General features: G+C 44.6%; 1 protein-coding gene and 2 non-coding genes across 4 annotated transcripts; all 3 read left to right on the forward strand.

Annotated features, from left to right (window-relative positions):
• Nucleotides 1-3,437: 3,437 nt before the first annotated feature.
• SLC25A3 (solute carrier family 25 member 3) lies at nt 3,438-22,407 on the forward strand. Of its 2 annotated transcripts, none has more exons than XM_069629429.1 (8): nt 3,438-3,841; nt 4,072-4,236; nt 5,793-5,917; nt 8,722-8,901; nt 18,122-18,303; nt 19,640-19,812; nt 21,877-21,987; nt 22,070-22,407. In XM_069629429.1, exons 2-8 carry the CDS (start codon nt 4,080-4,082, stop codon nt 22,228-22,230), a joined length of 1,089 nt encoding a protein of 362 aa, XP_069485530.1. In that variant the 5' UTR covers nt 3,438-3,841; nt 4,072-4,079; the 3' UTR covers nt 22,231-22,407. The 2 variants fall into 2 exon arrangements, with proteins under 2 accessions (XP_069485530.1, XP_069485531.1); XM_069629430.1 differs by lacking the exon at nt 5,793-5,917 and adding an exon at nt 5,068-5,192 and having other exon boundaries at nt 3,710-3,841.
• Nucleotides 8,277-8,517, forward strand: LOC138514829 (small nucleolar RNA SNORA53). The gene has a single exon (XR_011281973.1). It is a non-coding gene; the product is annotated as a small nucleolar RNA SNORA53 (small nucleolar RNA).
• LOC138514832 (small nucleolar RNA SNORA53) lies at nt 19,356-19,585 on the forward strand. Its single transcript, XR_011281975.1, has one exon. It is a non-coding gene; the product is annotated as a small nucleolar RNA SNORA53 (small nucleolar RNA).
• Nucleotides 22,408-22,718: the final 311 nt, after the last annotated feature.

Below are 22,718 nucleotides of genomic sequence, written 5' to 3' on the forward strand. Positions count from 1 at the left end.
AAGGGGAAATGCAGAGAAGGAGGGAGGGGGGTGGCTGCAGAAGGGCCACAGGAGGAGCAGAGAATGGAAGGAGGGAGGCGATAGGAGAGAGTGAGGACAGGATGTCCTGAGTTTTAGTAATGAAGTGAGAAGCCAGTGCCGTGCAGAGGGCCTGGGAAGGTAAAGGAGAGGTAGAGACTGCGGCAGGATTGGCAAGTTCCTTACAGATTAGAGTTCAGTCGAGTTGTTAGATGCCGCAGAGATGCGGCTTGGATATGAGCTCTCTTCTTGGTGAGGACAGAGAGCCGGTATTGCCTCTGTGGCCGGCCAGTTTGTCAGAGGATGAACATGAAGCACGCCATTTCCTCTCGGCCACCCTGCACTTGCGTTTTGGAGTAACGAGATCTGAGTCATACCAGGAGTTACACTTGGCTTTGGGCTTCATGTGGATTCTGATGACAGGGGCAAGGATATCAAGAGGATCAGATATAGAAGAGTGGAGCATGGAGAGGGCTGCGTCAGGGTGAGAGTCAGCCAAAGGGGGAGGATGGGTGAGAAGGTGGTGGCAAAAGCCTCAACTGACACGCGCTTCATGGGTCGGATGACCGAGAAGGTGGGTGGCAGTGATGGAGGTGGCTTGGCATGAGGGGTAGGGAGGGTGAGAGGATAGGAGAAAGTGATCGCTCCAGGAGAGCGGAGTGGAGAGGGGGACAGAGAGGGGAAGGTCAGAGGAGATAAGAATATCCAGAGTGTGCCCTGCAGAGTGAGGCGGGCCTGGGGGGAGAATAGTGAGTGAGAGAGAGTTGCAGAGGTCACGAAAGAGTCCAGAGGGAGCACAGGAGGCATCCAGGTGGATGTTGAAGTCTCCAAGAAGGAGGAGTTGAGTAGTCAAGGCCAGGAGTGAGGGGGTGAGGTCCGCACACTCAGAGAGGAAGGAGGAGATCTGACCAGGTGGCCGATAGATAGTAGTCACAGTAAGGGAATGGCTAGGACAGAGAGAGAGCCTACAGACAAGGCATTCGAAAGAGGAGTAGGCCTGCGTGGGAATGACAGAGGCAGAAATCCACTCTGGGAAGATCAGAGCTACACCCCCTCCAGAGCGGTTGGACCTGGGCGCTGAGAGAATCTTGTAGCCGTCAGGTAGGAGCGTGTCAAAGCTAGTGAAAAACTGGCCGTGAACCATGTCTCGGTGAGACCGAGGACATCAAGGTCAAGTTCTTCCAGAAGGCGGCAGATGTCAGAGGAGTGTTTGACAGCAGAGCTAGAGTTAGAGTGGCAATATGGAGAAGGTTGCCATCCTTGAAGGACTTCCGGGGAGGGGTACAGATCAGAGGTACGCCCTTCGGAGGTGTAGAGGGGACAGAGAGGGAGGGAGAAGGTAAGGTAGCCCCTGAGGAGGCAGAAGGGGGAGTCGAGGTTGCCGAGGAAGGGGGAGAGGGGACAGCAGGAGATGAAAGGAAATTGATGAGACGAGGGAAGCGTCTATCAAAGAGGTGAAGGTTGGCCTGAGGACCTTGGACCAAGACGGTCCCATTTGTGTAAACATTAAGGATGACCTTGAAAGAGTGGAAGGAGGCCAGGAGAGCGTCCCAACGGGTTCCACCATTAATGGGAGAAGAGAAGAAAGGAGAGAACACAGAGACCATATGAGGTGTCCATAGGTCTGGCGAAGGAACGAAAAAGAGGATGTCAGTGACAGTTTCCTTGGCGTAGGCACTGGTGTAGGTTTCAGCGATAGGGAGGCCTGGGTTGGAGACCAGGATATCCTTTTTAAACTTCTTCCTACCAGATTTAGTGAGGAGAGCAAGATAGTCAATGGAGAAGTAGTTAGAAAAGATAGGGGAGACAGAGAGCACCATAGAGTAGGTGGGAGAGGAGAGAGGTGGAAGGCAGAGGGGGAAACATTAGAGAAGGACACTAGAGTAGGCAGACAAGACAGCGAGAGGCAAGCAGGTTGAGCAATAGCACAAGACGACGACACTCAGGATTATGGAGCTCACAAAATGCACTTTTTAAAAACACACCTAGTTTGAGAATCCTGAATGGAGGGAGAAAAGGCCTAGGTTTCCAATGCAATTTTAAATACTGATACAGTGCATATTATAAAAACAGAGGGAAAAAACACACCTACGTTTGAGAATCCTGAATGGAGGGAGAGAAGGCCTAGGTTTCACAATGCAATTTTAAATACTGATACAGTGCATATTATAGAATAAAAACACCTCAGTTTGAGAATCCTGAATGAAGGGAGAGAAGGCCTAGGTTTCACAATGCTATTTTAAATACTGATACAGTGAATATTATAAAAACACGGGAAAAACAAACCTAAGTTTGAGAATCCTGAATGGAGGGAGAAAAGGCCTAGGTTTCACAATGCAATTTTAAATACCGATTTATATAGCACATCCAGCCTTGAGGCAACTGAGCGCTGTTCTTACAGTTTATACAGTGTTACATATAGCATTCAATTATGTACAATAACATGAGAATATACATTTTATCATTTACAACCATATATATAATTTGCAGCAATTAGTTGTGTTGCTATTTGGGTAGGTTATGATCTTGATCCTGCATCCAAGTTTTTAATTTGTTACGGAAGACCACAAAGGATGGTTCTGCTCTAATGGAAATGGGAAGTGTATTCTATTTTTTGCGGCCATCACTGGGAAGCTGACCCCCCCTACCCGTTGTTGGTTAAAACGAGATATGATGACACAGTGAGACTGGGCAGTTCTGCTTGGTCGTGATGATGTGTGACAAGTAAAGGTCTCACAAAGGTAAGGGGGTGCCTGGTTGTAGAGGCATTTATGTATTAATGAGAGTGATTTAAGATCTATTCTTTGCTTAATGTTCAACCAATTTAAGTTCTGTCTAGCTGTTGTAATATGATTTTTTCTGGGTATGTTACAAGCTGATCTAACTGCATTGTTTTGGAGATCTTGCATTTTATTGACAATAAATTGTTCCCACCCATTACCTATGCTAAACCCTAAGGCTTCCAGCCTCTGTCCGCCCAAAACACCTCCTCATCAGAACTCTTTCAGCTTGCTTTAATCAAGCCTTACCATCAGGTTTTGCATTGAAAGGACCTGCCATTGTTTGGTCAATGCAGTCTTCTGAGAGTTCATGACTTCATTAATTGGAGTTGTAAACAGGTATTGGTGTAATAAAAATGTCTCACCAGGCCTGCCTCCAGCCACTTGATTTAAAAACACTCTGCATGTCCTTCACTGAAGTCCTGTCAGAACAAGCATTGGCAAAGCCAACATTTTTGGCTTGTGTATAAGGTTTAAGCTTAGGGTTGTGCCTGGAAAGTGCCTTTCGATGCCTAAACAAAAAGCACAAACTGTTGGCATTGCCAATGCTTGATAGAAATTGTCATGCGTGTACTTCCACTATAGGAAGCATCTTCTGCGATCGTCATTACGTTTAGGTCACATGATAACATTCTCTGTGATATTATTTTACCAATCTTAAAACATGTTTTTAGTCGGAGAATGTTGGGCTAGTATTCTATTGTGACCACTACGATATAGCAGGGTAATATCGACAGTTGCGGTAGACTCTGGTTGCCTATCACACAATCTAACGCCCTTTCCCACTGCCACTGTGTCTTTGGAAACAGTAAACCCCAGAGTCACCTGACCTTCATGCCCAACCTTGCAGTAGCTCTAAGGAAGGACAGAGCATGCCAGGCGGTCGCCTTTTCCATGACGCGCTGCTGCTCCACAAATCAGATACGCCGCTCGTCTCCAGGCGCTCGCGTCATGGTGATGTCAGAGAAGGACAAAGTGGTTCTTCGCAGAGGACGTTCGGCCTTTAGAAGCCGGCGAGGGGGAAGGCAGCGCCATCTTAGAGAGTGAGTGCGACTACTGCTGAGGGACGTGAGTGGGATGGAGCTGAATGAACGAACACGGGTCTGAGAAGCCATCCCAGAGCGTGCAATCGAGAGAGGGTTGACTCCTGCACACCCTCGGTGGCTTCTTCCGACCTCTGCTTGAGCCGTTCAAGTGGTGGGGCTGTTTGGTGCGCACAAGGGCTCTTGATAGGTTCAGGGTCCATTTAACGATCTTGTCTTCCTCTTTACAGCCTCCAAGATGTATTCCTCCGTCATACACCTCTGTCGGGCCAACCCCTTCAGCGCCCCGCAATTTCAGCTTGTGCGCGAGGCTCCAAGCACTCCGGCCTCAGGGGTCCAGCCCACCCGGCGCCACCTAGCAGCCGCCTCTGCTGCGGATCACGCAGGAGCCACAGGTGAGAAAGTGCCCGTTTGTCAAGTAGCGTACTTCATATTTTTAAGAAGCGAGCGTTTTACTCTTTGATCTGTTTTAACGGCATTGTGTATTTTTAATGTAGCAATCGTTTATCATACAACCCCTGTTCTCGCCAACCGCTACAAACCTAATTCATACCCATGCAGGTCCTCACGTTTTGAACATATCATTGATGAAATATCGCAGCCTGAACAGAACGCTGAGTGCACCCGTTGTAGAGATCGCGTTTGGGATTTCCTGTTATCATTGGATAGTATTCCAAAACGTCTGCTGAACCAAGAATGAGCATGTTATTAGTTTTTTCTTCCATTCATTTTGTTATGGCGTGTTTAGAAACCACGCACAAATCCTTCTGGAATCTGTATAAATATCGGGTTACCTAACGTAACTATACACGATACCGGTCTGGTAAATGTTGTTTAATTCTTTGGTTCTTTAAACTCTGAATGCTTTTTCTGTTTTTGCAAAAAAGTGAATGGGTTCGTTACTCGACTAAGTGCACGTCCTCCTATAATCCTGTACCTATGTATTTTCCCAGCAGCTTTTATTGTGCTATTGTGTATTTTTTTTCCGCCTCTTTGCTGATGTGCAATTTTGATAACCATAATGCGCGGGGCCACATGCATATTTAGTGAATATTGCTCGCAATGTAAGCCAAGGTTTCTTTCCATATACCATATTTTAGATGCTTTTATTTTGTGCTGGCTTTACTTACACAGGTGTACAAAGGGAAACGTATTACACGTTTCTATATACCTAGTATAATAAGTTAAAACTGAGAACTAATTGAAGTTTCTTTCTGGTTAAACAGAGGAGGATAGCTGTGCGTATGGATCTAGCAAGTTCTTCCTCCTTTGTGGCTTTGGTGGCATTATAAGCTGCGGTACAACACACACTGCACTGGTTCCATTAGATCTGGTCAAATGCAGAATCCAGGTTTGTCTGCATGTGACGGGTCAAGTCTTATTAAGCGTGAGTAGGAGTGAACTAATTTAGTGCTCACGAGTTGTCCCATCCACTCACCCAGATGCCTTGGATTGGCAAAGCCGGTATATTTTGACTATATGTATGCAGTCAGAAATACCCCTATAAAGCTCATACTATGCCTTATCTACAACTTTCAGGTCTGAACAATTGCAAGTAGGAGTCTGTCCATTTTGAAACTGACTGCAAAGACAACATTGTACATAATGAATGTTTACGTTACAGCAAATACTTCAATACCTTCAAAAGGGGAGGCATATTGACGTTCTGATTTTATCAGCAAGGCCAATGTATATTGCTATACATTTGCCATTGCTTTATGTTCTTAGCTGCGCTCAGTTAAAAGCGTATCTAATGAGCCAAATCAAAACGAGTGCCCCACTCCCCCCCAAAGCTTGAGACAACTTGAGATGTTTGCTAATAGTGTTCCATTACTGACTAATATATGCTGATAACTTTGTGTGGGAGGTGGCACAGTAGTCTGGTTATCACTTAATCTCTTGCAATGCATGTGTTTATCTAAACGCACGGTGTGTCTTTTCTTTGTCACAGAGGAATACAGCTGTGAATACGGGTCTCCCAAATTTTTTGCACTTTGTGGCTTAGGTGGCATCCTAAGTTGTGGTTTAACTCACACTGCGGTGGTGCCTCTGGATTTAGTGAAATGCCGTATGCAGGTTCGTACATGCTTCTGAAATGCATTTGCGGGGAGTGTTTAATTGACTACTTTTGTATTTGTTGCACGATGCTAAAATGTAGTCTTTTTAAAAAAAAATAAATAAACGTTTTCTTTCATAACTGGGAAGCCAAAATTGGGTGGTATATGTTCAAGCTGCAGATCTCTCTGGGTAGTGATTCATTCACCCATCTTGCACCCTGCCCACTATTTGAGTCTTCCAAGACTCATTTGACGTTGACTGGGCTTCATCAAGGTCTCTTGCATAGCAGTAAATAAGTTACCTTAGTCAGGGTGCTAAGCAAACACCAAGTCCCTCCAATTATACTCTATTTCTTATTTTCAAATGGTTAGTTACCACTGGACGATGGCTCGTATTGAGTGCTGCCTGAGAGCGTGGCATTGCCAGTTAGAATTTTCACCCCAATGCAAACGTCCCAAGTATGCAATGTGTGTGGGGGAGAGGCTGTCTTTCATTGATGACCACATTTACTGGCTTTTTTGATTGTTTGAACATGGGTTGCCAGATTTTAGTAATGTTGTGTGCGAGTTGCTGACCATTTGCCTGTACTTTTGTTTACCGTGCGGTTGCAACTGCTGTGCGGCATTACCACCATGTCGTTCCTCGTTCCAGTACTTTGTGGCACTAGCCTCCATTGCCGTAACTTTTCAAACCAGCGTGTTCCAACCCTCCTTCCAGGAGGTATAATACTTCAAACCTAATTTCCATGTCCGCTGGACCGAGACCTACAATCTCTCGGTGCTGAGCTTTGAGGGGAAACATTAGTGGCTATTGTAAGTACCTTCCCATTCCCGTGGGGAAAGAATGGTGTTTTGGGCTTCCTTCGTTGCAAGGAACTGTCCAGCGATGGTTTCGGTGGTGTGGTGATGCTGTCTGGGATCCATGGTGTACTTGTTCAGCTGATGCAGCGTTTTAGTAATGCAGGGGGGATGGCCAGAATCTCTCAATCTGGGATGGTATGGTGCTGCAGCTTTGTAGGTGCGTGAGGGGCATTGCTCCAGCCTAGTATGGCAGATTGCTGCAGTGATCCAGGTGGGTGGGAACTGATTCCCCCCCCCCCCCCTTAAATAAGAAGCAGTTGGCAGCGATTGCTAGGGCTTTGGTAGTCTTTGTATTCTGTGAGGGGACGCTTCGCAATATAACATTAGTGATAGCCTATTGGCTGAGAGGGACTCTCGACTGCTGGGGTATCTGGCCAAGCTTTTTGGGAAATAGGCAGTACATAGCTGCAGGTTTGACAGTGCAACAGTGGTATTTGGTCAGTCATTTCCTCCTCCCAGGAGAGTCGGTCCATCCGCAATATTCCGGTGGATGGGACGCGATTTGGTTCTATACCTTGGTCTGGTCTCATGTTCCCAATTATCCCCTGAGATCTTTCCTTCTGGCGAATTTTGCAGCAGTTCTGGTGTGATCTTAAAGAGTTCCCATCACTGATGTACGTTTTAAGGGTCCTCTGGTACCAAGATCTGCTTGCAAGTTGAGGAGCGGGTGCATTTAGGTCATTTTTCAGTGGCAGCTGCCCATCAGTGGTGGAGAAGCTTGGCAACTCTGAAGTGCTATAATGGGCATTGTGGCGTGAGTGCAGGCAGAGACATGTCAAGCATGCCGGACATTGTCAGAACTTTGACATGGGCAGATCCAAATAAATCTGAGATTGTGGCCAGTCGGGTGGTCTGTGCTTTTGGTAGTTCTGGCACTTTATGAGGCAAGTGAGTGTCCTGTCTGTTTTAAAGTTGAGTGAGGGGTGTTGCAGCATACATTTGTTGTGTGGTGTTTGTCCATTTGTTTTTTCTATTCCTCAAAAGTGAGCACTTGGGGAAAGTTGACATGGAGTTAATAATGCTTGGATTGTTTACCGGTAATCCTCTTTACTTATCGTCATCGCAGTATCTGCTGTTCGCCTCATCGCCCAGGTGTGGATTTTAGGCCCTGTGGTCCTACGTGGAAAAATTGTTGGTTGAGGGAGGTATTGTCCATGCTGGGCGGATGCGCAGAACACTTGATGCCCCAAGCCGCCTCCATGACAGGAGCCATGCCAATCAAAGTACTGTGATGGACTAGGAGTAATCGGTATTGCCAATAACTAAGCATTTCAGCACTAAATTAATACTTAAATCTGAATTTCTTTTGGTTGCACTGCTGCAGATCTACTGTTAACAAGATTTATATATGCTGATTTGGTTTTGGCTTGTGAGTTCTCCAGCTGTGTTGCCTTGTTTTTCCAGTTTCCAGCAAGCACGTTCAATACCGTATTACTGTTAGCAGAAGGACGTTTGAAACTATGTTGGTCTCTTTCGTCACTAAAGTTGCACGTTCAGTTTGAACACTGGAAATAGACCACATGCTTCCTTAGATCCATCTTTGTGAATGTCTTATCTGGTCTGAGTTCTTGTAGATTCTCTCCAATTTCCAGCCAGTTGGTATTCAGCAACTTTTTGGGTTGCACAGTCAAAGGTGCTTGAGTCATTGGCATGTGAGAGTAATATACCTGCACGTTAGCCTTTTATGTTCCGATAGAAGCGGCTGCAGCGCATTGTGTCCGTTACCTGCTATCGGGACTTGGCTGGTGTGCAGACAGTCCAATACTTCACCCTAACTTCACTTTGCATAACATTTAACTGGTCCCCAGAGAGCTTTTGTGCAGTCCAGTATGTACACTTTTGCTCGGCATGGTGCACAGTACGCTTAATTTATATGAAGATGTCTGGTGGACTTCTGCATATGGGGGTTTAGTTTTGATGTGAACTTATTCCCTGTTTTTGATTGTCACTTTTTTCCTTTAGGTGGATCCCAAGAAATACAAAAGTATATTCAATGGCTTCTCTGTGACCCTCAAGGAAGATGGTTTTCGTGGACTTGCCAAAGGCTGGGCTCCAACCTTCATCGGATACTCCATGCAGGGGCTTTGCAAGTTTGGTTTCTATGAAGTCTTCAAAGTCTTTTACAGTAACCTTCTGGGAGAGGTATGCGTATTTCCTCATGTGAAGTGTTGGCAAATGTACATTTTAGTTTTCCTATTTTTAATTTTTTTTATTGCAATTGGTTTAATCAAACCTCTACAACTTAGAAGAATAAAAAAAAGAGAAAGCCAGAACTCTATTACAGTAAACAAAGGAAACCATTCTTAATACATTAAATCAAGAACAAGCAATTTCACAGTATATGTAGTAAGGATAATATAGATTAATCCATCATATCGGCTATATAAAAAAAAAATTAAAGAAGCAAACATACTTCAAAATCCATATATAAAAATGTGTTACACTTCATACCTGAATCGTACAATTCTTTACAACTAAAATCTTCAAAATAATTAGAGGATCAAGTAATAGGGTTCAGGTTAGAGAATTAGCCTCGTAAGACACCTATAAACTCTGTGGCTATTTCCATACCATACCCCATCTTAGTACTCTTTAGAAAGCCTGAGCGTGCCAACCATTATGCACGTTTTGAATGTTAAGGCAACGTTTCCAGATTAAATCAATGTAATGGCATTCCTAAAAGCCCTTCAATCTAAGAATACATTCCTAGCATCATTCAGGACCTCACATTCTAATATCGGATGTTTCGCAGTCTCAGCTTTCACCTCACATAACCTACATTAACTGTCTTTCTGCATTATTTGATTCCTTTTCACTAAAATATCCTTTGCTGGCAGAATGTTCCATCTTGGCCTCAGTAAAATCCTGCAATACTATCGATTAGGAAACACGAGTAGGGTTTTAGACAGGGATCCTCGTTTCGTAGTTCATGAGCCAAATGGCTCAACGTGTTATGTGCACGAAATAATTGTCGTTCGAATCCAGTCATGTTCAAGCTGTTTTTTAGTTAACATGGGGTTGTCAACTAATGTTTCCAAATTGGAGTCAATATTTTGGAAAATTTTAAATTCTAGGAGGAATGTGTTACTATAAGCTCATTCATATAAGGTTTCCGGCATAGGAGCCACAATCTTTGCATAAAAGTGTTTGGACTTGGGCCAAGAGTGAAACATAGCCAGAGTAAAATATAGCTTAACTCGAACCTAAAGGCTGCTTTTGGGACGGCCTTAGGAATACCGATGATCCTTTTACAGATACCACCCTCTATTCTATTCTGCTTGTTTCTTATCGAACTAAGGCAACGTTCTAAGCCGTATATTAGTTTAGGCACAATTTTACCCTGCAAGAACACCAATGCCGATTTTAGTGAGAACCTACTGAATCTACGGTCAATTATTACAATCTAAGATTCCAGGATATGACCACCTACAGGCGTAAGTCATTTTAGAAAATGGGACTGGGGACTGACTCATTAGCTTGTTGGTAACTTGGTGACCAATTAGCTTGAATTAGAAAGCTTGACTTTTCTTATCAATGTGGGCCATCCTGTGTATTATTGTGGGTAAAATCATGTACAATAATTTAATCGTAAGATGACTCGTTTAGGTAAAAACTGCTGCATTTGTGCAACCTGAAGGTTTACCTTTCTGAAATAGTTTGGTTGACTATCCAGCTCAAGTGATTTTGCCCTGCATGAAAGATGCAATATTAGTGACTAGCAAAAAGTGCCTGTACTCGGCGCATGTTATGCACAGTCCAAACACTCAGTTGTTGAAAATGACCTCTTTTGTCTCTTTAAGACGCTTAAAATAAGCTTTGTCCAGTCCTTCTGCAACCATATTGGTTTTGCTGATTTGTCTTCAGGCGACTGTCCCATGTGAAGTGTCTCTGGGGAAGGGGGTTTGGGGTTTGCAAATGTTATGTAACCAGTAAAGTCCGGAGGGTCCCAACAGACATTGGTGCATGTTGGTGGAACGGCGTGGAATTGTATAAGGAACAAAGTAACATATTTTCTGATATAAAAATGGTCACCTATGGCACAATCTTTCTAAATTGTACCTCTGTGTTTTACCCATCTGCCTGTGCTCCCAAGCCCCGCCAACTAACTGCTCTGAATAAGCTTTTAAAATTTGGGCTCAATTGCTTCCCAGCTAGCTGCATGCTTTAGAAATCCCATGCAAAAGTACACTAGGAGGGACAATTGGGACAGCAGCAATCTTTCTATTAGTTCAATACCTACAAGTGCAGTAAACCACTTTTTTTTATGCTACTCCATGCCATACCAATAATGTGCCGGGATGTACTAAGCACTGCTTCTGTATAAGCGCAGAGTTGTTGCAGATTGTGGTATACATTCAGAAACGCCAGGATGTGTGCATGGCTTTCCTCCGTAGTGCTCCAAGCGATCCATTGTAATGGAACCTTGAACTGTTTACATGCGTCCAAGATTCCACATTCCTTTTCAGTAAATGCTTGGGGTGACCGCAGCTGGACGCTGGGGTTCGTGGCTCAAACATATTCCTTACCTCTTACCTGTTGTACGGCCCTTTTTCACTGGCAACGAGGAGCTTCAGCTTTTGTGTCTCAATAAACCTATTCCTTGCCTCTTACCTGTTGTGCGGCCCTTCTTCACTGGCAACGAGGATCCGCAGCTTTGCCAGACGAACCTTGGCAGAACTAGGCGTGCAGCTCTAAGCGCACCAGATTGAATATGGGTAAGCCCAGTTGCCATTGTGTGCCCCCCCCTACGTCCCCCCTGCTGGAGTGGTTACCAGTTCCTGCACTGTGGACCACAACAAAAGTGAGCACGGGTGCCACCCCCGGCAAGCCTGCACTCCCTGGAGTAAATTTTGCACAATTGGAGATTTACGCCACTGTGAAGGCGAGGCATCACCAGCGAGTTGCGCAGTACACGGATGAAGAAGTGCTGCGCAAGACGCACACTGATAGAAGAAAGGCCCTACATGCATTAGCCTACGCACAGCGGGTGTATGGTTGGCAAGGAAACCAAACAAAAGGTTTATGGTTAAATGTATTTTACACACTTGGCTCTGCTTGTGCAGACTATTATCGTCTCAGAATTTCTAGGGCTCTGAGCGACTGTTGTTCTTTCCCCTTGTTCCCACCCTCCTTGAGCGCTGGCGCTATATAAATATACAATACTGCACACGGAAGTGAAGAGATCCCTTGCCAGAGATACTAATTGGAACAGTGCCTGTTTGGGGGGGGGGGGGAGACACACCAAATAGTTTTATAGCGCATTCCACAAGGTTTGCAGCAACCGTTTCACAAAATAAACTTACCCCGACTTAACAACAAGAAAAGTTCCTGTTCGCCATAAACTCGACTATGTGGCAACGCAGGGCATGACTTCCACCTTCATTCATACCTAACTCGGGTGAACCTCCTACATGCTGGGATTTATGGATTGGTGCTTTCAAAGTATAGCAAGGGGGCGCCAAGTACTCTGATGACCAAAAGGAAGCAGCTTAGTTAATTTGTCTAGAGGCAGCCCCCATTCACACACCTACCGGGAGATGTAGGGAGACTAGGTGAGGGAGAGACTATGGATCCATAAAGGCCGCCCCCTTGCTGGAAAAAGGGATTGAAATCGCCAGGGCAATTGAAGAGTCACACGTTTGAGTGCAAGAAGTGACCAAAAGAAATGAGAACCAAGGAACAGCAGTGTCTACAGCGATTGCCAGGAAAGGCGTAGGAGAAGGGAGGGGGAAATTTAACCGGACAGAACTTTGCGAATCAGGACAACAGAGGGCTGCTCACGACAAGACAAAGTGTGTGGGACGTGTGGTTGGACTGGTCATTCTACATGGGCCAGGGAATTTCCATCTTGGAATGCAGATTGTAGGAGGTGCAAGGGAAGGGTACCCTTTGCACGGATGTGTAGAGCACTCGCAGAGAGTAACATACTTGGAATGTTGGATGCTGAGCGAGGTGCGAATGGTTTGTGAGTATAATGGCTGAGTATCCTTGGAGGCTTTTCCCACCTTAGTCTCAGCGGTTGGAGTGGATGAGGCGTGCGGGCACCTCAATGTCGCTAGTTCAGGACTGCAAAGAGTTTGAAGAACTGTGGCCCAGTGAGGGCGTCTAGTCGTCAGCGTCTGTGGTTTTTGGGTGGCGGGAAATCCACCGATGGATGCTCATCGGCGCGCCGACTGCCTGGTCTTCTCTGGTGGGATAAGGCAGGCAGCGGTGCGGACGAGAACATCTGTGAATAGAGTTCTTAGGCTACGGGAGCACAGCAGCTCCTGTCAGCGACAGCGGTTGTCAACGGTGGTGGACAAGTGTCCGGGCGCTTCTTGTGATTCTACGGCGGTCCCCGTCTCCGGTCGGCAGCTTGTCGTAGGTCTGTCTACCAAGGACCTTTGGCAAAGATCGGCTGGTGCATGATGGTCCCTCGTAGCTCTGGAAGAGGGCGCCTTACCAGGTCCTCTCTGGATCAGTCCTTGGAGACACAGCAGCTTTCAGATTGATGAAGAAGGGCAACAGCAATTCTTCTCTTCCAGCAGGGCTTCAAGGTTAAGCTTCAGTCTCAACGGCAGTTTCTCTTCAGCTTCTGAACACACATTCTAGTAGTGAGAGGCCCCCAGGTATACTAGTTGATCTCTCGTTCATTCTGCTGGGTCACACTTGGGCAACCATCGGTCAGAAGGGCAATTCATGCAGGCAGGCATCCAATCGGGTGCATAGTGCATTCAGGCCATTCACTTCTCTCCAGACACTCGCAACAATTATGTGTATTGGGACAAGTACCCAGCCATTCAACACTCCACACTGCATTCATACCAGTTTCGAGCAGGGCTGTCTCAGTCATTGTGTCAAATGCCAGATACTAGACATCCATAGCACAGAATGCATATTCGTCACACACTCCATTCACCCAGGTCCCACCCACAACATACATTCACTGGGAAGGCTCCAGCCCTGGACCTTGTTGTGAATCTTTACGTGCCGCCGATATTTGACGTGCGGACAGCTCGCCTCAGGAGAGACCACATTTGAAGTATAGAACTTGAGGCTGGTGACCTCGATTCGCCATTACGGCCATTCACATTAGGTAAAACTCTCTATCACTTCCTGTTCTGGTTAATGCATAATGGTATCCACATGATAGCCTTATTCCTCTGCAGAGACACACGTTAGGTGTTTTTGAAATCCGCACCAAATGCTAGTATGGCGCTTTCATTCGTTTCCATGTGTTCCGTAATCTTTAACCTTAAACGTATATTTGTACCTACCACCAATGGGGGTATCTGATAGACCCATCAATATGTAAAAGATGGGGCTGCCCATTTTACCAACCTGTATCTAAGTGCCAAACAATATTATCTGTAACATGTGCTCCAATAGATGCATTGGGATTATCTTAGACAATTCTTTCTTTCAATGTACTATACAATGAAAATTGGATAACATTATGGGGCCATAAGTTCTTTTTAAAGTTATTCTACATTGATGAAACTGGTGGATTGAATCTTTGAATCTTATTTTAAAAAAATTCTCAACCTTCTGTTCAGGCCTTGGAAGAAGAGGATTAACTCCTCCAAACGCGTCGCCATAGAAAACTTATTCCATATGTTAGCGGGACAGACCACATACAATTGGTGTACCTTCCTGGCAGAAGGAATGTGGTAGCAGATAGTTATATCGCAGCTGCTGGTGGAGCAGGGAGTGGGTGATGCTGCCACCCAGGCGGTGTGCGTGCTTCCCGCAGTAGATCAAGATGAGTGGGAGAAGGAAACTGCAAGAGATGCTGAAATAGCATGGATTATAGAAAGTCTGCAGGAAGGGAAGCAGTAGGGATACATGTGGAGTCACGCGAGGGGAGAGCTAGGCTAGTTGAGCTGGCACATCCAAAGGGTATTTGGGCAGAAAAGGGTATTTGGACAGGTCTTTGACCAAAAGGAGGTTGCAGGAGGCGTATTGGTGGCTGGCTATGGATGAGGTGGTAGTGTAGGAGTGTGTGGCTCGCGCCTTGAGTGATCAGGTGGTGCGCCCGCAACCAGTGTGTCCTGTGGATGTTCCCAATGAGGTATGGTCCATGGCTTTGGACATTGTGGGCCCTATGAAGTGTTTGGAGGGAGGTTTATGGTGGTGTTGGTTGATGATATCACGGTGGGTTGAGTATGCTGCTTTTGAGAATGTGACTGCTGATAAAGTAATCTGTTTCCTTTAAGAGGATATTTGATGGGGAAGGGGTGCACGCTGGTATGGCCATGAACCACTGGGTGCAATTTGTGTCCCAGCAAAGGCAGGAATTCTTGAGAAACTTATGGCCTCAGACGACATAGGACTGCTTTGTACAATCCATGTGCCAATGGATTGGTGGAAAAAATGAATGGCTTTGTGATGGGGGCTATTCAGCTGGCCATTGCCAATAGTTTGCCGTGGCAGGCGGTGGTTTCAGAGGCTTTGGCAGCATATAGAAGTCGGTGATGACTGGTAAATCGAACTGATGAGGGGTAGGAAGGCTGGTTCAAGGTTGAGGATGGCTGCCCTTGGTGGTGGTGTGATTACGGAGGTGAACATGTTTGAGGTGTTGCCAAGGGTGCGGGTGCATCAGGATCATGTGAGGGCATGGCAGTGTGGGAAAAGACCTGTTGGAGTCGAAGTGGGTGATGCGGTTTGTGTGAAGAACCCCAGGTTCCTCCCTAAAGGACGGAGTGCATTCATGTCCCTGCATGTGGTGGGGAGGGTAGGAGCAGGATATGTGGTTCTTGATGATGGGACAAGGTGGAGTAAGAGAAGGGTTGTGTTAAGTGGTACAACCATGGTACCATCAGTTCAGCGTGATCCTGATTTGGAGGGTGCATTTGTGGTTTCTCTGGAACGGCATGTGGGGGGTAGGGGGGACAACACGTTGGGAGGGGGTAGTAACGAGTTGCCTGTGGGTGGTGGTCGGGAGGATGGAGTGAGTGTGGCGTCTGACGCAAGTGTTACCCGGGCGCAAGTGTGGGCGTCCATTGAGGGTGTGTGGGCCTCATGTCAGAATGAAGGATTATGTGTGGAAGGGTTGTAGTGTGTAATATAGGGTGCAGTTTGTGCGGGTGGGCAAAACCTGTCTGTGTGAGGGTTATTGTAGTTGGTGTGTGTGTTCTCTTTGCGTAATAGTTGTTTCCTGCACATTTCCCTCTTTTCTTATTCAGTGGGCATTATCCTTTTAACATGTCCATAAATGTATGGCTTCATCCTTTTACCATGTTCATTAGTTTGTTGTTGCCTAGTTGCCACTTAGCTTGGTTGAGGGTTCTTTGGTGTATGTGCTAAGGGGAGGGTGGGGGAGGAGATATGTCCTAATGCACTCTGGAATGCCGGCTTGCGTAGCTGGCATTCCAGGTGGTGAGAAAACGGTTGGAGAGTGGCGGTGTGGCTAGGAGGTCTGTCACAACATAGTCTTTACTTATTACTTCAGTCTTCATGCCCAGTAATGGGACAGGGCAGGTTGCTCGAGTGACTCGTTTCAGGGGGCTGTACCTGTCAGCTGGGGCCTTTGTTTCAGGGTCCAAAAAAAGTATTTGGGCCTGAGGAGATTTCTCAAAGCCTCCTGCATCAAATGTCCACTTCTCCTCAGACGAACCCTTCCTGGTGTCATTTTGTAATGTAGGAGGTTGGGAACATGAGCCCTTGCCCAGGCAGCAGTGGAAGGAGCATTTTCATATTTGAAAATGTTAATACTGTATTCTGGATCTCCTAAATTGTATAGAATGGCACATACATCAAGCTGTTCAGCATCCGTTTACACAATCCTTATATCACTACCCGACACTCTGAAGGGCTTGCTCAGGAGCTGTAACAGGTTACTGTGTTTTCATTCTATGCCACATAAATCCATCCATAATTCCATCGCACGTTCTATTTACATATTTGTATACATACGTGACCATCTGGCGGTGGGGGATGTAGGTTACACCAGTATAACTGGCACCAACTTGATTTATGTAGCAACGTTGCTCTTTATTGTTGCAACGCTTTCAATTATTTTGTATCCTGCAGCAGGTGGTATAAAGTTCTCAAATGGCATTTATGATGTGTAATCTGCAGGAAAGACTGCATCGCTTGCTGGCAATCTTGTCCTATACAAATTATTAATTTTTTCTCAATGTTCCTGCTGCTCTTATCAATCAGTGTTTGTGCTTCAGTACTGATTAAACGAGTCGTGAATTAAATAAACTTGTGATAGCCTGAACGTCCATTCTTGAGCTGAAGCTATTGGAGTTTTTAACATATTTCCATATTCACGTCCGTCTTAAAAGTTAATGAATTTACAAATCCCACTCGTCTGCGTCTGATCTAAAATTGTAAACCTAGATTTACAGTACAAATAAAGAGCATTGCTTCTGCACTATTGTGCTTAGTTTAATTTACTTATTCAAGAAAAGGCAGTTGTGAGCTCAAGTGAAGACCTTTTGATATAAATAAGTCTGCCCCTAATTTATATTGTGACGTGTCTTTGATTTCCAAGTCTCCCACCGTTCATTAACATGTCCAGTTCCCTTGACATAAGGCATAGTTTATTACACACATTTGAATCCCTTGTTTACTTGCTGCTTACCCTTCAGCAGTTTCATCATGCAGTTGGCCTACGTTTGTTCTTGTCGGTTCTCTTGTTTTTCAAACTACTTCAAATCTGAAGTGATGTCTGATTTACGGGAGCTCTTGCAAAATAGGGCATTTTCTTAGTCCTACTTGTGAGTGGGTAAATGTGAATGACATACTGATAGTTGCTGGTACTGCTTCAATAATTACCTAAGCAGCCTGCTGACAAATGTACCACTTTGAAGTTCACTTAATTGGGGTCTTCTCTTCCCCCAGTGAGAACTTCACTTTTTGATATAAACTTTTATTGGCGTAATCCCATATTCACATTTATAAATGGAACCAACATGTTTGTCCTGCTTGACTGCACAAACCCTGCTATTCACACCATGCTTCTGAGATTGAACACGAAGTACGCTTCACCTTTCTGAAGTTTTCATGTTTAGTTTACTTGAATTTTAGCAGCTGCCTCAATTCTGTGTGTTCTGGTGCTGACTGAGGTTGTTGGACTGACTGCCTTTGTGTTTAATCAAGGTAACCGTTTGAGGAACACATTTTTTCCCAAGTGGTCCGGGTCCTAACGCCTATTGTCTTCTAATTCCTCATTCTTTTCTAAGAATAATCTTTGGTTTGCAATGAGGCCTTCACGTACGCATGGCAGCCTGTAATGCCAGCTTTGCGGTACAGAAATGCACTTTGACAAGCAAACACCCAACTATATTCATTTGTGCTGTTTTGTATTTTAAAGGTAATTCTAGTACAGCTATGAGTTATCGTTGGCTCACTTCGGGTTTTGTATCTGTTTCAGGAAAACACTTACTTGTGGCGTACATCTTTGTACTTGGCAGCATCTGCCAGCGCAGAGTTCTTTGCAGATATTGCCCTGGCTCCAATGGAAGCTGCCAAAGTTCGTATCCAGACGCAACCTGGCTATGCAAACACTCTAAGAGAAGCTCTTCCAAGAATGTATGCTGAAGAAGGGATTTGGGCGTAAGTATCTAACAATCACATCACCTTGCCGACTTAATGGATTGATAGTGCTACAAATCCCAATGCCACAAACAGTACTTTGCCTGCCTATTTTTTTTTTAATTTATTTTTTATTTATTTTTTTTCTAGCCAATTCATGCTGCTAAGGAAATCGCCATTGTTTTTATTTTACAGCTTTAAAGTTGTGTGTGTGTGTGTGTGTGTGTGGCAATCGACGCATTTCGTTTGGCAGGCGGGTGGAATTGTGGGCGTGAGCCTTGCGTAACTGAGTGGGTCATTTTAAAACTGACCCAATCTGGTCTACCACCTTTTTGAGCCAATCTGGTGTGTGATAAACTTGTACATCTTACCTAATGTCGCACACAAGATTTATTTTCTTGCATAGAACCCGTGCCATAATGCGTATTTTATGTTGCTCACCAAGTAAGACCACTGAAAACTGGTGCATGTGTCGGCTGCCATAATGAGGGGGGGTGCTTTTTTGATTTGGTTGCATAGGAAGCCAATTAGCCATTTGATGCTCCAACATTAGGATTGGCTTTCCGTATACTGGTTTACACTTGGTGCACTAAAGTGGTTTAAATGAAAGATGATTTGAAGGGTGTGAATAGTTTCCATGCTCGTTCAACCTTTGGTCTCTGCAGTGACTATCCGCAGAGCTTTAAGCAACAGGGATGTGTTTCAGGTTTGGATGGGACGTCTTTCCAGGAATCCATGTTTGCCCCCTCAAGATGGATAAACTAGTAGGGTTGTGGACTAAGGCCATTGATATTTGTAAGGGCATGGGTCAAATGCCTGGTCCTTGAAGGTTTTCTCAAATGTTTGTTCCAAAATCCCACATATGAAAGTAGTGCAAACTATATTTTCACTGGGTAAAAGGTGGACCAATTCATATTATTGGGCGGAAAGTGAATTTCCTTTTATGAAGCATGGTTTTCTGCCAGCATATCGGAATGAAGGTACAGGTAATTAGCATGCACAACCTTCTGTGCTATAACGCATCAGTACTGTATGTTTAACGATGTAACATGTAGAGTCGTGTCCAGCAATTTAACATGCTCCTTAGATCCACCTTTGTGAGTGCTTCTTGTCTGAATTGCTAGTTGCTCTAGAGGTTCAGTCGGTTGTCACTCAGCAACTTGTTTGTTGCACAGTCATTGGTGCTTGAGTCATTAGCATGTGAGATTGATATACCTGCACATTAGCCATTTATGTTTTGATGGCAATGACTAGCAATGCATGTCATTTCCCACCATCAAGACTTGGCTGGTATGCAGACACTTTTGTGAGTAAATGAGTGCGTGTTTTTTGAGATTAATTTACTTTTCACTTGCAGTTTTTATAAAGGTGTTGTTCCCCTGTGGATGCGACAGATTCCATACACCATGATGAAGTTTGCCTGCTTTGAACGTACAGTTGAAGCTTTGTACAAATATGTGGTACCTAAGCCACGAAGCGAGTGCTCAAAGGGTGAACAGTTGGTAGTTACATTCGTGGCTGGCTATATTGGTAAGCATGTGTGCTTTTTAAAATTGCTTCCTTTCAGATTGGTGATCCGGGCTTTCTATTGAAGCTTTCATTGATATCCAACATTATGAGGTCCCGGCCTTAGTGTTTGGCTTAACTAAACCTTTCATTAGTTTTGCTTGTGACTTTTGACCACATCTCCTGGAATTGAACCAGCTCTAATTGCCCTAATAAGGAAAGGAATACATCTACCAGCTGTGCATAGTTTTCTGCTTCACAATGACCTATGTTGATCTTTCTGCATCTGTTATTGCAAATTTATTTCACATAAAGCAATTGAACGTGTTGGGCTATTGTGACAGAGGGATAGGGCTGTGATAACCGAGTAGAACATGTGCAACTCAGATAATTGAAAAACCGGTTAACCTTTTTGTTTTTCTGCCTTATTCCTGACCAACATTACTGTTGTGGGAATATGTCTGCCCTACCAAGGTCAATCGCCCATGTCGTATAACCCATTCTATAATGGTTCTTCCACAATTGCAATAGCAAATTTGACCACGGACAATGCAATGTATAATTTCCCAAGTGTTATTTCTTCTTCCTACGATGTGTACAGGTGCATCTCTGCCCTCTTTATGTTGCAAAGATGACCATTGTGTGTTTATTATTTTATTTTCTACTGTGTGGCGAATGCTGACAATTTGAATCGCTTAGGTGGACAAATGCTGTCAAGCAAATAGTGAAAATCTCCCAAAAAAGGAAGTGTCGGTCCGTGAGACTTTGCCCCATCCCCACACCACCCTTGGTATTCTCTCCTTCCCACTTTGTTACCACCTACCAGATTGCTTAATATGCCTGTCCCCAAATGATGCAAGCCTTAAAGGGATGGTCTAGTAAAAATTTTTATTTCAAAAATAGATAGGCCACATTAAAAAAAAAAATACTAGCATCCTCCGTTTTAAAACTTCCTATGTAAAATTTTGAGCTATTCGAAAAAGCAAGCACAGGGGAGCCGCCATTTTGTGAAATGGAGGCCCTCCTGTGCTGGCTTTTGCTTTTGCGGCACTAATGAAGGAAAAGCCAGCCAGCTGTAGTAAACAAAGGCTACCGCTGGGTGGCTTTCCTTTCATTAGTGCCGGGACTCGGAGGACGCGGACCGGAGACCAGAGCAGGAAAGCTGCAGCTGAATCTTGGTAAGTGCTATTTATTTTTTTTACAAAAAATAAGCACTAGCTGTGGTTTTTTTTTTTTGAAGTTTTCCGGGCTGGATGAGCCCGGAAAACTTAGAAATAAAACTGCAGCTTTAAAAACGTTGTATTTATGTTTGCGGTCGCTTTTGAAGCGACCGCAAACATAAATACAACGTTATTGTGTTGGAAAACGCTGCGGCTTTAAAACCGCAGCGTTTTCCAACACAACCGTGTTGTCTGCCTGAACCTGCTTTTCCATTTGGGGCTCTCGGGCTCCCCGGTAAACTTAGAAAAAAAACCGCAGCTAGTGCTTATTTTTCGTAAAAATAAATAAATGGCACTTACCGAGATTCAGCTGCAGCTTTCCTGCTCTGGTCTCCGGTCCGCGTCCTCCGAGTCCCGGCACTAATGAAGGGAAAGCCACCCAGCGGTAGACTTTATTTACTACAGCTGGCTGGCTTTTCCTTCATTAGTGCCGCAAAAGCCAGCACAGGAGGGCCTCCATTTCACAAAATGGCGGCGCCCTTGTGCTTGCTTTTGAGCTTAAATATCTCAAAATTTTACATAGGAAGTTTTAAAACGGAGGATGCTAGTATTTTTTTTTTTTAATGTGGGCTATCTATTTTTGAAATAAAATTTTTTACTAGACTATGCCTTTAAAGCCTTGCAGTGGCTCAGAGTGGGTTTAGCTGAATTTACTGTAAATTGCAACTTTTTTTAATCCTTTGGATGCTAATGTTATCAAGAACAGCTTTCTCCAACCATTCCGGTCATCCCATCTTGATGTATGCATATGTTTAGCTTAATTCAGTGGTCCTGCTTTGTCTACACTGTATGCGAAAGCCTGTTTTCACCTATTTGCTTTCTGCAATGTTAACTTTTCTTTTTCCTTTTTTCTCTCCCCCTCCTGCAGCTGGTGTCTTCTGTGCTATTGTTTCCCACCCGGCTGATTCTGTGGTATCTGTGTTGAACAAAGAAAAGGGCAGTACAGCTGGGCAAGTCTTGAAAAAGCTTGGGCCGAAAGGTGAGTATTTGTTTTCTCCAAATGTTTAGGACTCCTTACTCCCTTGTTTTTATTTATTACTAATGCTTGTTTCTATCTACAGGTGTCTGGAAGGGTCTGGTTGCTCGTATTATTATGATTGGTACCTTGACTGCACTGCAGTGGTTCATCTATGATTCTGTTAAGGTCTACTTCAGACTTCCTCGACCACCACCTCCCGAGATGCCTGAATCACTGAAAAAGAAGCTTGGCCTCATTCAGTAGAGCAAATATGGACTTAGCATTGCACATTCAAAGACGTTTTATATATTTGGCTCCTGCAGAACATGCACCATTATCTAACAGATGTAATTATTGGTTGCACCCTACGTTCGTGTAGGGTGTCGGCAAATTGTAACTTGGTTTTACTGTTTTGTCTGAAATAAAACTTCTGCCACACGACGCCTTTTGATGCTGGAGTGCTAAAGTCTTCCCTCCAATTAGTTTGATCTTCTGTATGTTTTTATGCTGTAACTGCGTTTGCCACAGCATTAGTTGATGATTGTACATCTATTTCACTAATGGCAAGAAATGGAGCAGAAATTGAGTCCTGCGTAGGTAGGGATGTTCTGGCCTGTACCCCTTCTTCCCGTGCCTCAGCCTACCCAAAAAGGTGATTTAGAAAGCCCCTAACCATTCAAGAAAATGCGGAAACAAAAAAGCAGCAAGACTCATGAATTGTGATCATGGGCCGGTACCAGGTAAATGGCATA

Source organism: Ambystoma mexicanum, chromosome 12 (genome assembly GCF_040938575.1).
Source record: "Ambystoma mexicanum isolate Mex_15411 chromosome 12, UKY_AmexF1_1, whole genome shotgun sequence".
Lineage (NCBI taxonomy): Eukaryota > Metazoa > Chordata > Amphibia > Caudata > Ambystomatidae > Ambystoma > Ambystoma mexicanum.